Consider the following 14,331-nt stretch of genomic DNA (forward strand, 5'->3'; position numbering starts at 1 on the left):
GGCACCAATGCTGCCCACGCCCCCCCCAGGAGACCTTTCCCTCCCAAGCAAGCATCCAGCCCCAAATCTCCATGCACCCCAACCCTCCCTTCACCAACCTCTCTCTTCAACCCTCCAACTCTTCCTTCACAACGCCCCACGGGGTTAATGCGCCACGGGTGGATGCTACAGTATCAAGCCATTTAATATAATTTATTAAAATATATATCAGGTGTGAATCTGATCGCATCGAGAGGGGTAGGGCAATCACAAACAGATCTCATGGTACAAATCCCATTTTTTGCCTCTTGCGAGATTTAGCAGCTATTACAGGATTTGCACCTGCAGCTAAAGCGGCCACTAAATCGCGACCTAGAAAGCATTTTGTTTTGCAAAGTCTTCTACCATTGAACAAGCTGCTGGTATATGGAATGAGTTTGGATTTGCTGCTAGTATTCAAAAAGGTGATGGACAGCTTGCCAAGTTTGGGCAAATAGCTTCATATTCAATATGTAGCTATTTATTGGTAAGGTTGTGTCCCAGTCAGTGTCCTGGAGCTTATTTAATAACCATTAGGATCAGAGAGGAAATTCCCCCCCCCCCCCCCCCCCCCCCCCCCAGGAAGTGTCTGGGGCTGGTGGAAGGTGCTTAGGATGACACTATGAAAATATAGGTTCAATCTACCGGTTGCTCTTCTACTATCCTTCAGTGACTATGACTACTTTTGTTTTATATCACATTTGTTACAATGTGGCATACCAAAATACAATGACAATGCAAATACTTTATATAGCTGTCTGAACAAAGACAAAGGTCTGTGTTCTTCAATGTCAGTCAGTAGATTGGACCAGTCACGTAGCCTCCTGAGTAGTGTGATGAAAATGCTACATCATTAAATACATCCAATATATCGTGGTCTGGTGATGTATGATTGGATTGGATTTTGTTTGTCATATGTACCAAGGTACAGTGAAAAGTATTTTTCTGTGAGCAGCTCAACAGATCATCAAGTACATGAAAAAAACAGGAAATAAAAGAAAATGCATAATAGGGCAACACAAGGTATACAATGTAACTAAATAACACCGGCATCGGGTAAGCATACAGGGATCTCAGTTAATGAGATCAGTCCAAAAGAGTTTGGTAACAGCGGGGAAGAAGCGATTTTTGAGTCCGATTGTGCGTGTTCTCAGACTTTTGTATCTCCTGCCCGATGGAAGAAGTTGGAAGAGTGAGTTAGCCGGGTGGGAGGGGGTCTTTGATTATGCTGTCCACTTTCCCCAGGCAGTGGGAGGTGTAGATGGAATCAATGGATGGGAGGCAGGTTCTTGTGATGGACTGGGCTGTGTTCATGACTCGCTGAAGTTTCTTGCAGCCGTGGGCGGAGCAGTTGCCATACCAGGCTGTGTTGCAGTCAGATAGGATGCTTTCTATGGTGCATCTGTAAAAGTTGGTAAGAGTCAATGTGGACATGCCGAATTTCCTTAGTTTCCTGATGAAGTATAGGCGCTGTTGTGCTTTCTTGGTGGTAGCATCGACATAGGTGGACTAGGACAGATTTTTGGAGATGTGTACCCCTAGGAATTTGAAAATGCTAACCATCTCCACCTCAGCTCCGTTGATGCTGACAGGGGTGTGTACAGTACTTTGCTTTCTGAAATCAATGACCAGCTCTTTAGTTTTGCTGGCATTGAGGGATAGGTTGTTGTCGCTGCACCACTCCACTAGGCTGGGATTATGGTGTTGAAGGTGGAGCTGTAGTCAATGAATAAGAGTCTGATGTAGGAGTCCTTGTTGTCGAGATGCTCCAGGGAGGAGTGTAAGGCCAGGGAGATGCATTATTGGTATGAAATTTTAGTGGAAGAACACAAAAATGCTTCTTTTATGGGGTAAATTTTACAAGTGTCTTAGGTTTTGCCTTCAAAGTAATAAATTAGTCAAATCATAGAATTTACAGTGCAGGAGACCATTCAGCCCATCGAGTCTGCAAAGGCCCTTAGAAAGATCACCCTACCTAAGCCCATACCTCCATCCTATCCCCGTAAACCCACCTAACCTTTTTTGGACACTAAGGGCAATTTAGCATAGCCAATCCACCTAACCTGCACATCTTTGGACTGTAGGAGGAAACCGGAGCACTCGGGGGAAACCCACGCAAATACCTATTAAAATATGATATTACATAGAAATCAAAATATGCTTATGACTTTTGATGAAAGTTCTGACAAAAGTCAACATCCTCTTCACGGATGCTGTCAGACCAGAGTATTTCAAGCGTGTTGTGTTTTTATTCCCTTTTTATAAAAATAATGCCAACGTCTGAATCATTAAGTTATAAAATATGGTTGGCAAATGCACCACTTTCTAAACAATAAAGGTACATTTAAACATAATTAAAACTATGGATAGACGTTCCCCCACCCTAACAGTACATGGAACTAAATCTATAACTGAAATTTAAAAATATTTTTCAAATGTCTCCGTGCAATGCTAAGAGTTTTGCCCAAGTCTGCAGCATGAAAGCAGCCTCTATTTTGTACTACGATTATAATGAATAGAAAATTGAATACATTTTGGTTGCCTGCAAGAGAACTGTAATTTTAGAGTGTGAAAAGCTACAAGGTCTGTCAAAACAGTAACTTTATTCGAGAATTATAATCAATACAGAGGCAAATTTATGCTTCAACAAGTATTCAAATCAGGAAAAAAGATTTTAAAAGTTCTTAAGTGTGGTACAGTATATTGCTAACGTTACTAATTAGGATTGTCTTCCAATGATTATCATACCCATTACATTGTACCTTGAAATATAGCATGATTGCACAGCACAATGCTATTTTGGCTATTGAGGGAGCATGTTAATATCAAGGGATGTGTGAATAACTTGGCCGTTCGTATTTTTGAAAAAAAGTGGGTAAATGTTCTTTTTTTTTTGTTTGGGAAGGTTTGAAGAATACAGAAATGGGTTGAAATCAAATTGCAAACCACTCCAGATATTAACAATCTAAGCAATAATTAAACCAGTAGTAACCATAACATGCATTTAATGGTTTAAAGTATCATACAAATGTGGTTGTTTGTGGAAAATGAATTAAAATCCGCTAATTGCAGTTTCTTCCCTGTAGAAGAGCTGACGGTTCTAAGAACTTTGGGCGTTAAAATTCAACATCAGCCAATCTGCACATCATGAAAAAGCTAAAGTTTCTTGATTATTTTATAATATTAAAGCAGAGTTATTGTCAGCCCATTACCAGAGCGTCAAACAAGGCTTGAATCTGCACAGCATTCCAACTTTCCATACCAATTATGGAATGGAGACTAACTTTATTTAACCTTATGAAAAAGATAATGTGCAATTTCTATGACCCATATTTGTGTGTGTATATTAAAAGCTTACTTTTTTAAAAAAGTCGAGCAAACTAAAGGAGTTCTCAAAGCCACTCAAATGTACTTTGACCATGTATAGGAATGCTTTTAAATTTTAGATGCTATCCATTGCCTTGAACTCACTGAGAGCCTGCACTGGTGATACATGCTTTTTCTGAGATGCTCTTTTAACTTTGTGAACATCATCATTTTTTTCCCTCTTTACGAGGGGTTTCTTCTCTGGAGCCCTCATCTTCCACGAGACAGCAGGCATGTTCAGCGAAGCCATTCCCAGAGACTTCTGATATTTAGTAGATGCCACATAGGAAGCCTTTACTGTTTGCACAACAGCATTCATCAAGTTCTTTGCAGCTTGGATAAGGGACATTGCACTATCCACCTGGGAATGAAGGAAAGACAAGATTCTGAGAATAAGTAGGTTGCAATACAATTTTCTGTGAACCTGCAGTTATTACAAGTTGTGTCAAATTTGCTCAATAAAAGATCAAAAAATATCATACTGTTCAAGGACCCTGATGGCATATGCTAACCACACTACTCGTGTAAGGTGCTATATATGCTGTCCACATTTGAGTTCTTCAATTGCTCTGTCTCATACGAAGGCACTTTCCAAACCGTAGAAGAAACAACTTGAGCCGTTACCCTTTTGGTCCTAAGCCCAATCAGAACACCCACCCAAGTGTTCAATTTCACAATAGCACTGGGAGACGGTGTGTTGCCTAAGTAACTGAAAAGTACAAATGATGTGCGATACTAAGGATGCACCGAGAAGTACCGTAAATATTTTAAATTGTATGTCGAAACTACAATAGAGATAATCCTCGAATGGATAATAGAATCAACAATGTCCTCAGATGTTGGTGTTACATAGGATAAAGCAGTATGCTAGACAGATGAATTAAAGCAGGTACATTTTGTTTTAAATTACTGAATTTGGATTTATATCCGCAAAGAGATTAGCTTTAGCGGGATGCGAAATGATGTCTCAAATAACGTGGTGAATTATTCAAATTACATGCAAAATATATTTTAAATTCTAAAATCTGCTGTACAATGGGAATTAGCATATTTATAGATTTTTGGGATAGGATCTATTGTTTCACCCTACCACAACTGGGTACGAGATTTCTTTTCTGAAGGAACAGGTTTATTTCTTGAACTACAGAAAAATATTAAAAAACAAGATAATTAAAAATGAACATCACGGTCACAATTCACGTTGAGGGCAGGAGAACGCACTATTGCCATTTTCCAGATGCCAACTTTATTATGAATCAATAAATTTAATGCTCAATTTTCTCCCAAATAATACTGCACAATGGATACAATAACCAATTATATTTAGACAGCATTTTTCACGTAATGAAAGCATTACCGAAGTCTGACATCAAGTCACATAAGGAGATGTTAGGCCAGATGACTCGGAGGTTCATCAAAGAGGAAGGCTTTAAGAAATGTTTTCAAGGAGACAAGCCAGGGCTCTATGATGTTAATCACTGGCACAATTTGTATTTTACAATGCCTTTAGGATTCATCGAAAATTGATGCTTGCATACAAATATTCCACCCCCCCCCACAATTTCTCCCTGCTTTTCCTGAGGTTACTGACCGACTATGTATAGCCCTCAAAAGGGTTAACAACTGCTGTCCAATATTTCATCAAGTGGCCAATCTTCATGTGAGCCTAGAAAGCAAATATCAGCAGACTTTAATTGTAAAGGGTATTTTAGCCAAGAACTATCTATTTACACTTTCCAGAAGGTTCTAGATGACTACTCAAAGATGATTCCCACTTCTCCACAATCTTGAGTCATCCACAGAGGAGGAAAAGTAAACGTTAACCCCTTAAAATGCAAGCCACCTGATTCTTTGATTGGTTAAGGATCATGTAACATTGCTTAAAAACCACCATATGCAGGGAAAATTATACATCTCTACAATGCATTCTGCGGTATTAGCCAAGCTCAACTATTCAATTTTTAGTCATCAGTTATATAGATTTTAATGCACCTTGCAACAACCACATACAAGAAAGGAAAGTTCTTTCCATGAGATTAAATATGTACCTGAGCAATTGACAGCCAGAGAAGACAAAATCTAACAGGGGCATTGAAGAGTTAGTTTAGGTGAAATAACTGCTGTTTCATCTTTCCTAGATGGTCCCAAATCTGAAGCTACATGCCTGTGAGTTTTCCAATCTAGACACATTTAGTTCTCAGAGGAGTTGTTGGCAAGCATCCATGAAACAATATGAATTATCTATATTATCCCTTCCTTCCCAACAAAATGTAAGACTTACTTTGTGACTCAGCCAAGACCTGAAATTATTACATATATTGCAAGGCTATATATAGCCTTAACTGTGAATAGCAATGCAAACATCAAGAAAGGCCAACTACTATGTCACAAGATAGGATCTGTCAGTTTAAAAGTTTATTTTCTGCAAATGTGACGAATTATTCAATTTAGTTTGCATGCTCATCCAGGTAGTGTACATTAAAGGAGTAGTAAATCAAAATATTAGATAAAAGTAAACTGTGGATTACGGCATGGTATTGCAATTTACTTCAGTACACTAATATTAACATGCCCAGCAACAAAACAGACCATTTAATTTGTCACTTAAAATGCAGCCACTTATCCTACCAACATATTTTCAATTTTGCAAATAACCTCCTGTATTTCAGTAACTACTTTATTTAATATTCCATCACAAATCTTTGTATTTGGCCACTCCACTGGGTTTAACTGGGTTGATAAAAACAGAGTAACATCTAGGTGAATCAAATACCACTTTTAAATGTAAACATGTAAGAGATGCAGGCCTTAAATATCTACTGGAATTTTCCCAGAATCCAGAGTATCAGTTCCAAATTAGACCTAGTTGTGCCGAGTCTAAGGAATTTTCCAGCTAGCTTCAACAGGGCTAGAACCTCTTTTCACCCCTTATAAAGAAAAAGTTAGAAACTTCCTCCACAAGGAGTTGCTGTGTGTCTGGCTCACACGCACCCAGGGTTGAACTGCACACTGGAATACCAAGTTAAAACCAAACTTTTAAATGGGCTCCACAGAGGGATTCAGGCCTTTCCCCTGTACCAAACATTAAAAAAAAAAATCAAGATTGGGTCCTGCTACTCAGGAACTGAACGAAAGACTGTGGGGGGCCTACAGACATTGATTAAGTACCTAATACTTACCCCAGATACAATGAGCTCCCCGCCTAGGTTCTGGACTTCTGCTTTGACTTTGCTGCAGATATTCAGCTGATGGCAGTACAAGGCAATGCGCTGCAGGTAGGCCAATAAATCTTGCTTACAGCTGGAGTCTGGACACTGTTTTAAAAATAAAGCCAATTAAAAATCCCACAATTCCTACAAACATTTTCAGCTATATCAAGAGTAAGCATTATGGTGTTATCAAACCCGTAACTCAAACTGAAATACCTGAAACTGATCTCAGGCAGCGATGTGGTGGTACAGTTTTCCATAAGACTTTGAACAGGTCAGTGGAAACTTAACATTACTTGCATGCAATATCACTTAGAAAATAGTCATAAGATGATGGATAATAATGCGATTAAACCTGGCTGTAATGCACTCAGATTCCTCCACCAACTGCAGGCTAGCCCTTTTATAAATCAACCCAGCTCACATAGGATAAATCAGTTGGCTAAGCTAACAAGAGGGCTGTTACATAAAAACATAAACATTACTAGGTAAGAAAAGACCAATGTTAATTGCCACTTGTCAGCCCAAGCCTGGATATTGTTCAGGTCTTGCTGAATTGCAGATAGACAACATCAGTGTCCGAGGCGCCACAAATGATGCCAAACACTGTGCAATCATCAGCGAACATCCCGACATCTGACGCTATGTTGGAAGGAAGATCATTGATCAAGCAGCTGAAGAAGGTTGAGCCTAGGTCACTACCCTGAGGAAGCCCTGCAATGATGTCCCAGGACTGGAGATAACTGACCTCCAACAACCACAACCACCTTCCTTTGTGTTAGCTACGACTGCAACGAGTGAAGAGTTCTCCCTCTACTCCAGTTTTGCTAGGGCTCTTTGATGCTCTTCACGATCAAATGCTGCTTTGATGTCAAGGGCAGTCACGCTCACCTCTGGAGTTCAGCTCTTTTGCCCATGTTTGAACGAAGGTTGTAATGAAGTCAGAAGCTAACTGACCCTTGCAGAACCCAAACTGAGTGTCAGTGAGCAGGTTTATTGCCAAGTGCGTGCTGCTTGATAGCACTGTTGATGATCCCTTTCATCATTTTACTGATGATTGAGAGGAGACGGATAGGGCGAGGGCGGCAATTAGCCATATGCCAGTGTTCCAGTTGTCCTGGAACAGCTTGGCTAGGGACGGGACAAGTTCTGGAGTACAAGTCTTTAGTACTATTGCCAGAATATGATTAGGACCCATAGCCTTTGCAGTATCCAGAGCCTTTAACAGTTTCTTGATATCACGTGGGGTGAATCGAATTGGCTGAAGCCTGGCATCTGTGATGCTGGGGTCCTCTGGAGGAGACCATGATGGATTATCCACTTGACACTTCTGTCTGAAAATTATTGCGAATTGTCTTTGGCACTGATGTGCTGGGCTCTTCCATCATTGAGGATGGGGATATTTGTGGAGCCAGCTGCCCCAGTGAGTTGTTTAATTGTCCAGCACCATTCATGACAAGGTGTGGCAGGACTGCGGAGATTAGATCTGATCCGTTGGTTGTGGAATTACTGAGCTGTCTGCCACTTGCTGCTTATGTTGTTTGGCATGAAGTAGTCCTGTGTTGTACCTTCATCAGCTTGACACCTAATTTTTCAGTATGCCTGGTGCTGCTCCTGGCATGCCCTCCTGCACTCTTCATTCAAACAGGGTTAATTCCCTGGCTTGGTGGTAATGGTAGAGTTTGTGAAATGCCGGGCCATGAGGTTAGAGATTGTGGCCGAGTACAATTCTGCTGATGGCCCACTCATGGATGCCCAATCTGGAGTTTTTAGATCTGTTCTGAGTCTATCACATTTAGCATGATAATAGCTTCACACAACACGATGGAGTGGATCCTTAATGTTAATTCAGGACATTGTTTCCATAAGGACTGTGTGGTGGTCAATCGACTGAATGTCATGGACAGATGCATCTGCGGCAGGCAGGTTAGTGGGGGTGAGATCTAGTAAGTTTTCCCTCTTGTTGGTTCCTCATCACCTGTCACAGGCCCAGTCTAGTAGCTATTCCCTTTAGGAATCAGCAAGCTCAGTTAGTAGTGGTGCACTCTTGGTGATGGACATTGAAGTCCCTCACCCAGAGTACATTCTGTGCCCTTGATGCCCTCAGTGATTCCTCCAAATGGTGTTCAACATGGAGGAGTACAGATTTATTAGCTGATGGTGAACGGTACATGATGAGCATCAGGAGGTTTTCTTGCCAATGTCTGACCTGAAGCCATGAGATTTCATGGGGTCCGGAGTGAATTGTTGAGGACCCCCAGGGCAGTCCCTCCCGACTGTATACCACTGCGCCACCACCGTGCTGGGTCTGTCCTGCCGGTGGGGATGGTGATAGTGGCGGCTGGGATTTGAGTATGGGTAGTCTGTGAGACAGCTTTCTCAATTTTGGCACAAGCCCCAGGTGTTAGTAAAGAGCACTTTGCAGGGTCCACAGGGTTGGGTTTGCCATTGTTGTTCCCAGTTCAGAGGTCGATGCCGGGTGGTCTTTCGGTTTCTTTCCTTTTTATTGACTTCGTAGTGGTTTGATACAACTGAGTGGCTTGCTAGAGGGCATTTAAGAGTGAACATTAGTGAACCAGCTGTATTTGGATCACTTCTCCAGTAACAATACTACTAATGCCACCACCTAGGAACTTTAAGAGAAAATAACTGGACAAACATGGGTAGAGGTACATAATGCAAGAAAGATCAAAAACATGTACAGATTTTTGCGACCCATGCCTTCCCTTTGATTACATTTTTAATTATATACAAAACGTGGCTTATTGGAATAAGACACTAAACATGAAACATTCCTCATCATTCCCTTTTTTTCCCCCTCCCTCTACTCAATACAAAAAGCCTCTTAGCTGGATTAATACGGTGGCATAGTGGTTAGCACTGATGCCTCAGCTCCAGGGACCCGGGCTCGATTCTGACCTCAGGTGACTGTGAAATTTGTACATTCTCCTAGTGTTTGCGTGGGTTTCCTCCAGGTGCTCTGGTTTCCTCCTGCAATCCATAGATGTGTAGGTTAGGTGGATTGGTCATGCTAAATTACCCCTTAGGATTGGGTTGTAGGAATAGGACGGGGGATTGGGCTTAGGTAGGGTGGTCTTTCAAAGGGTCTGTACAGACCTTATGTGCTGAATGGCCTCCTTTTGCATTGTAGAGAATCTATGATATTCTATATCTGCAGCAGATTTTTAAACTAAAGCCAATAATAGCAATGCTTGCTGCAATCTATTACTCTTATCTTGAATAGTTTTGTTGTCCATTTACATCTAGTAAATGGAAAGAATTGGGTGTTTCAAACACTTGGTTTGATCAGTGTTTCATTTTTAATGGATGGATATATGATCTAGTTTGATAAATAAACATGCAAATACCTGTTCAGAGCACTCAAGCACTGAAAATTTTATAAACTATGCAGATTGAGTATATTCCTGGTAAAGCACATCAGTGCTGAAGATAAACCTAGACTGGCTAGGTGGAAATTATCAAGCAATTACTATCAAGGCTAACTAATTTCACACTACCTTGCAAAAATCCTCTAAGAAGTGAGATCGACAAAAGAAACCATTGGGGTACAGTTATTTCAAAAGAACGGCTTGTCAAAAGAAATGGCAGATTTTCCACAAAGAATAGAGGCCCAAATTTACTTTCCATCCCGCCAGTGGCAGGGGTTGTGAACATGGGAAAACCCATCGACAGCGTCGGGAACGGGCTGTCTCAAACATGCCATGATGCGGCGTGGGATGAGAGACTGTGAGAAGGATCACATGACATGCATGCACTGTATAGCGTGCGGGGTGAAGATGAGGGGGGGGCGGGACCTCTGCGCGAGGCCCTGTCTTCCAGGAGCCATTGCCAAGGAAACCAATCGAAGAGTTTCGGGAGGAATGCATTCACTGTGGCTTGCCAATCAGCTCCTCTTCCTACTCCCCCCACCCCCTACAAAGCCAGCCAGCCCTTTACAGGGAGCTGCCTCTTAATATTCCCCCCCCCCCCCCCCCAAAAGAAAACTCCTCTCGCTTAAATACTCTCCTTCAGTGCGGTGTCAGGTTGGATTCGACCGACGGCTGCAGTGAATTGCGCATTTCAACGCAAGAAATCGTATTGCCGGATTCAAGCCGATTTTCTGTATGAAATACGGCAAATTCGTGCTAGTTGGGAGCGCTGATTTATACGCTTACGTTGTATTTAATAGGCGCATAGACTCGCAGAAGTTCAAATTTAAACAGGCAACTGACAGTAATCGAATGGCTTCATTATATGCCCCACACTAACCAAGGAGCTTGTGCCAAGGCGTGCAGCCATCAACAATCGCCTCAGCGACTTCTTGACATGGCAATAGTTGAGGATTTTACACCTCAAAAGCGCTCGATGAGTGATTTCCAGCCTCCATTTCTACCATTGATCCTATAAAAAAATTGGTTGCGACTTATGACATTGCGGTCGAAGGTGTCGTTTTCAGGAACCAATTTTTGAAAATTGCATTTTGGGTCAACATCTTACCATTTATTGGCCTAATTCTAGAAGTGCTATTAAATAGAATATTTTTTGAATTTCATTTAACATGTAATTTGATTGTCCTGGTCAGCTTTTCAAAATAACTAGAAGTTTCAACTTAAAAGCACTATAATTGGGCAGTATAATCAAGTTAATTTTAGAAACTCAATTAATTGAAATTATACTAATGGATTGTGTCATTAATATTTAACGTTCCAAATTCTTATTATACAACAGTGTATATTCTGGGTTAAGGTCTGGAGAAATTTGCAACTGAAGCATCTGCAGACATTGCACTGGAGACATGCAGTGGGCTTCAGTAACCTTGAACCACATGGATTACAGTGCTCGCACAATACTGAGTGAAACAAGCATCGAGCAAGTTCAGGAGGTCTGCACCTGTTTGCTCTCGTGTGATTTACTAAATTACAGTTCTGTTTTTAATTTTGAATAGTACAAATTACAGCAATTATGCACTAGAATTTATAATTTATTGCAGTTGTACGTTGCTTTCTACTTGCTAAGAGTTTCAGAATTCTACTTAATGTACTGCTTTCAAAACTGACATCTAGTTGACAAAATTCCATTTAAATCACGAGTTACATTTTTGTTTCCTGTATTAAACTGTTGGCAGAAATCCTATAAATGTACCTTTACTAAAAAGGCCATTTCTTAGACAGCTCTGTTTAAGTTTTAATACAACATTCAGTTTCATGCTGCAGTTACATAAACATGAATATTTTCTGCTTTTATCATGTGAATACAAAAACCCTGTATGGGTGTATATTTGCGGGTGCGTGCATGCATGCGCAGAACTCGCATTTGGTTGTGTACACAGGAACTCAGGATTTCCTACTCATTGGCCCCAATTCTATTATTTCAGATAGTGACTCAAAGCGCACCTCATTCTAATGTTGCTCTGTCTTTCTGCATCCAGTGTTGCCCCCACCCATCAATAATGGACACCATGCTTTAGCACTCTGGTGCTGCAATTTAATTCATGACCGCAGGACCAAATATAGAATTCCCTCGACTATTTCCTAACAATTTGTCTTATTCTCAAAATAACATTGTCTTCCAAAAAGTCATGTAAAAAAGTTGACACCAAACCTTAAGTCCACTCCTACAAATATAAATGAAGTATCTATGGTATCAGTGATGTGATGGTTTAAATGACGTGATAACAATTTGATGTAAAATCAACATTAAATTTCAGAATAATAAGACCTTTAAGGAACCCAAATGACAAAACATTTCCTGTTTACTAGCTCTGGATGGATAAGGTCCATCAGCTGTCAGTTACATTAGTCAGGTATATCTAAAATTCCATATGTATCACACTATGCTGACAGAAGCAAACTAATTAATCAAACAAAAAAAAGAAATGGCTACAGTAAGAAACATCAATATTACTAACCTTAAGCAATGTATCCTGTGACCTTTGTAAATAGCAATACACATTTCAGATACATTACTAATGAAACAATACAAATAATGACCATATTTAAAGCTGACTTAAGTCACTGAAAAAAAATCAGAGAACTTGATATTTCATATTTATGAGTACGAAGAGAAACAGAGAAACACTGTTTCTCTACAGATGAGTAAGAAGTCTTACAACACCAGGTTAAAGTTCAACAGGTTTGTTACAATGTCACTAGCTTTCGGAGCGCTGCTCCTTCCTCAGGTGAATGAAGAGGTATGTTCCAGAAACAAATATATAGACGAATTCAAAGCTGCCAGACTTTGTCTATATATTTGTTTCTGGAACATACCTCTTCATTCACCTGAGGAAGGAGCAGCGCTCCGAAAGCTAGTGACATCGTAACAAACCTGTTGGACTTTAACCTGGTGTTGTAAGACTTTGTACTGTGCCCACCCCAGTCCAACGCCAGCATCTCCACATTATATTTATGAGGGCAGCAGACTACATGTTCTCACAAACCCAGTTGTTCAAATTGTTGAGGGGTTGGAAGGGAGGAGTGAGTGCAGCACCTACACCATAGACACTAAGTGGGTAGGGTTACAATTGGCAATTTTAACTTGTGACTTGGCCAATGATGCTTCTAATATAGATGGAACTGGCTGATTTTTATCAGCTGCAGCCAAGTGGCTTTAAGGTAAACTATCTATTTGGGCAACACTTGCAAGCAGCAAATTACTGCCATAGCTTCCATTTGCACGGGTAAGGGAGAAAGGGAAAGAGTAAGCTTCTGCTGACTGGGAATTTGAAACTTCTTCTTTGTAGTATTACTCTAACTGTAACCTAAACTAGAGAAATTATTGTGGGGGGTAGATTTCCTGGGGAAAGGGATTGTAAGTTTGCAACTGCACAGAGTTAAATACTCTAAAAGTGACACTGGGCCAGGATCCTGAAATCCCATCCTCTTCTGTTTTTTAACAACCAGGATTGAAGGTCTCTGATGTGTTGGCAAACAAATTAAGATCTTAAAAACGTTAGTTAAGTATTATTTGAATTCTCAGTACTACATTTTCAGCCAGGGTAGTTTTCCGATCTGTCAGCAACTTGTCATGGTCACCGACATGAGTTAATTCAGTTGAAACTGATAAGACAGGAAGGCTTTGATCAATGAAACTAAAAAGCTCTAGTCATAGCCAGGTGAAAGCTTGCAGTTCAAAGCATCTCTTCGCTGGGCGAATGTCATTTCCGCTTGACTGGTAATTTCCAACTTCTTGCAAGGCACTTTACTCACTTTCAGCTATACCTTTCCATTGCTAGCCTTCACCACAGCATGGCAGCAGTGTATGTCGCTCCACCTTTCGCCTTGGATGAGGAACAAGGGATAAAACACCACCAACACTCGGAATAACACCAGCTGGAGCACCATCTGCCTGCGCCTCAGCCAAAAGACCCACCATAGGGCAGAGGGAATGGGCACCAAGGTCCAGCTGGAAGGTGAACCTTCTTTTACTTGTAGACCCTGTAGTGGATCCACTCTCTATAAGCATGTCTGAGCCTCAGGAGAGTCAGACTCCCCATGGTAAGTCACTGTTGAATCTATAGCCCCAAGGAGCAATATCTCCTTCCCAGTGGAGGAGCTCGGCACACAATGCCAGTGGTCGATAAAGTGTCTCTCACAGTGGGTGGTCACCTGATTGGTTGAAGTAGCTATCCTTCTCTTCCCAATCTATTGCAGCCCCTCAGATCTTGCAGGAGGACCTCCAGAAAAGCATGGAACCTGGGTAAAGCCTTTAACGTTCAAGTGCTAGTGAGCCACTGTAAAGA

The 14,331-nt window shown here is 41.0% G+C and overlaps 1 protein-coding gene across 1 annotated transcript in view; it reads right to left on the bottom strand.

The window, feature by feature from the left end:
• Nucleotides 1–2,601: 2,601 nt before the first annotated feature.
• Nucleotides 2,602–14,331, bottom strand: part of ctnna1 (catenin (cadherin-associated protein), alpha 1) — a 199,192-nt gene continuing 187,462 nt past the window's right edge. Inside the window, exons 17-18 of the mRNA XM_072512062.1 lie at nucleotides 6,564–6,698; nucleotides 2,602–3,745 (exon numbers count right to left, since the gene is read on the bottom strand). Of these exons, the coding sequence (XP_072368163.1) occupies nucleotides 3,461–3,745; nucleotides 6,564–6,698 (420 nt within the window). The 3' untranslated portion in view covers nucleotides 2,602–3,460. The remainder of the gene's footprint in view (nucleotides 3,746–6,563; nucleotides 6,699–14,331) is intronic.

Source organism: Scyliorhinus torazame, chromosome 7, assembly GCF_047496885.1.
Source record: "Scyliorhinus torazame isolate Kashiwa2021f chromosome 7, sScyTor2.1, whole genome shotgun sequence".
Classification (NCBI taxonomy): domain Eukaryota; kingdom Metazoa; phylum Chordata; class Chondrichthyes; order Carcharhiniformes; family Scyliorhinidae; genus Scyliorhinus; species Scyliorhinus torazame.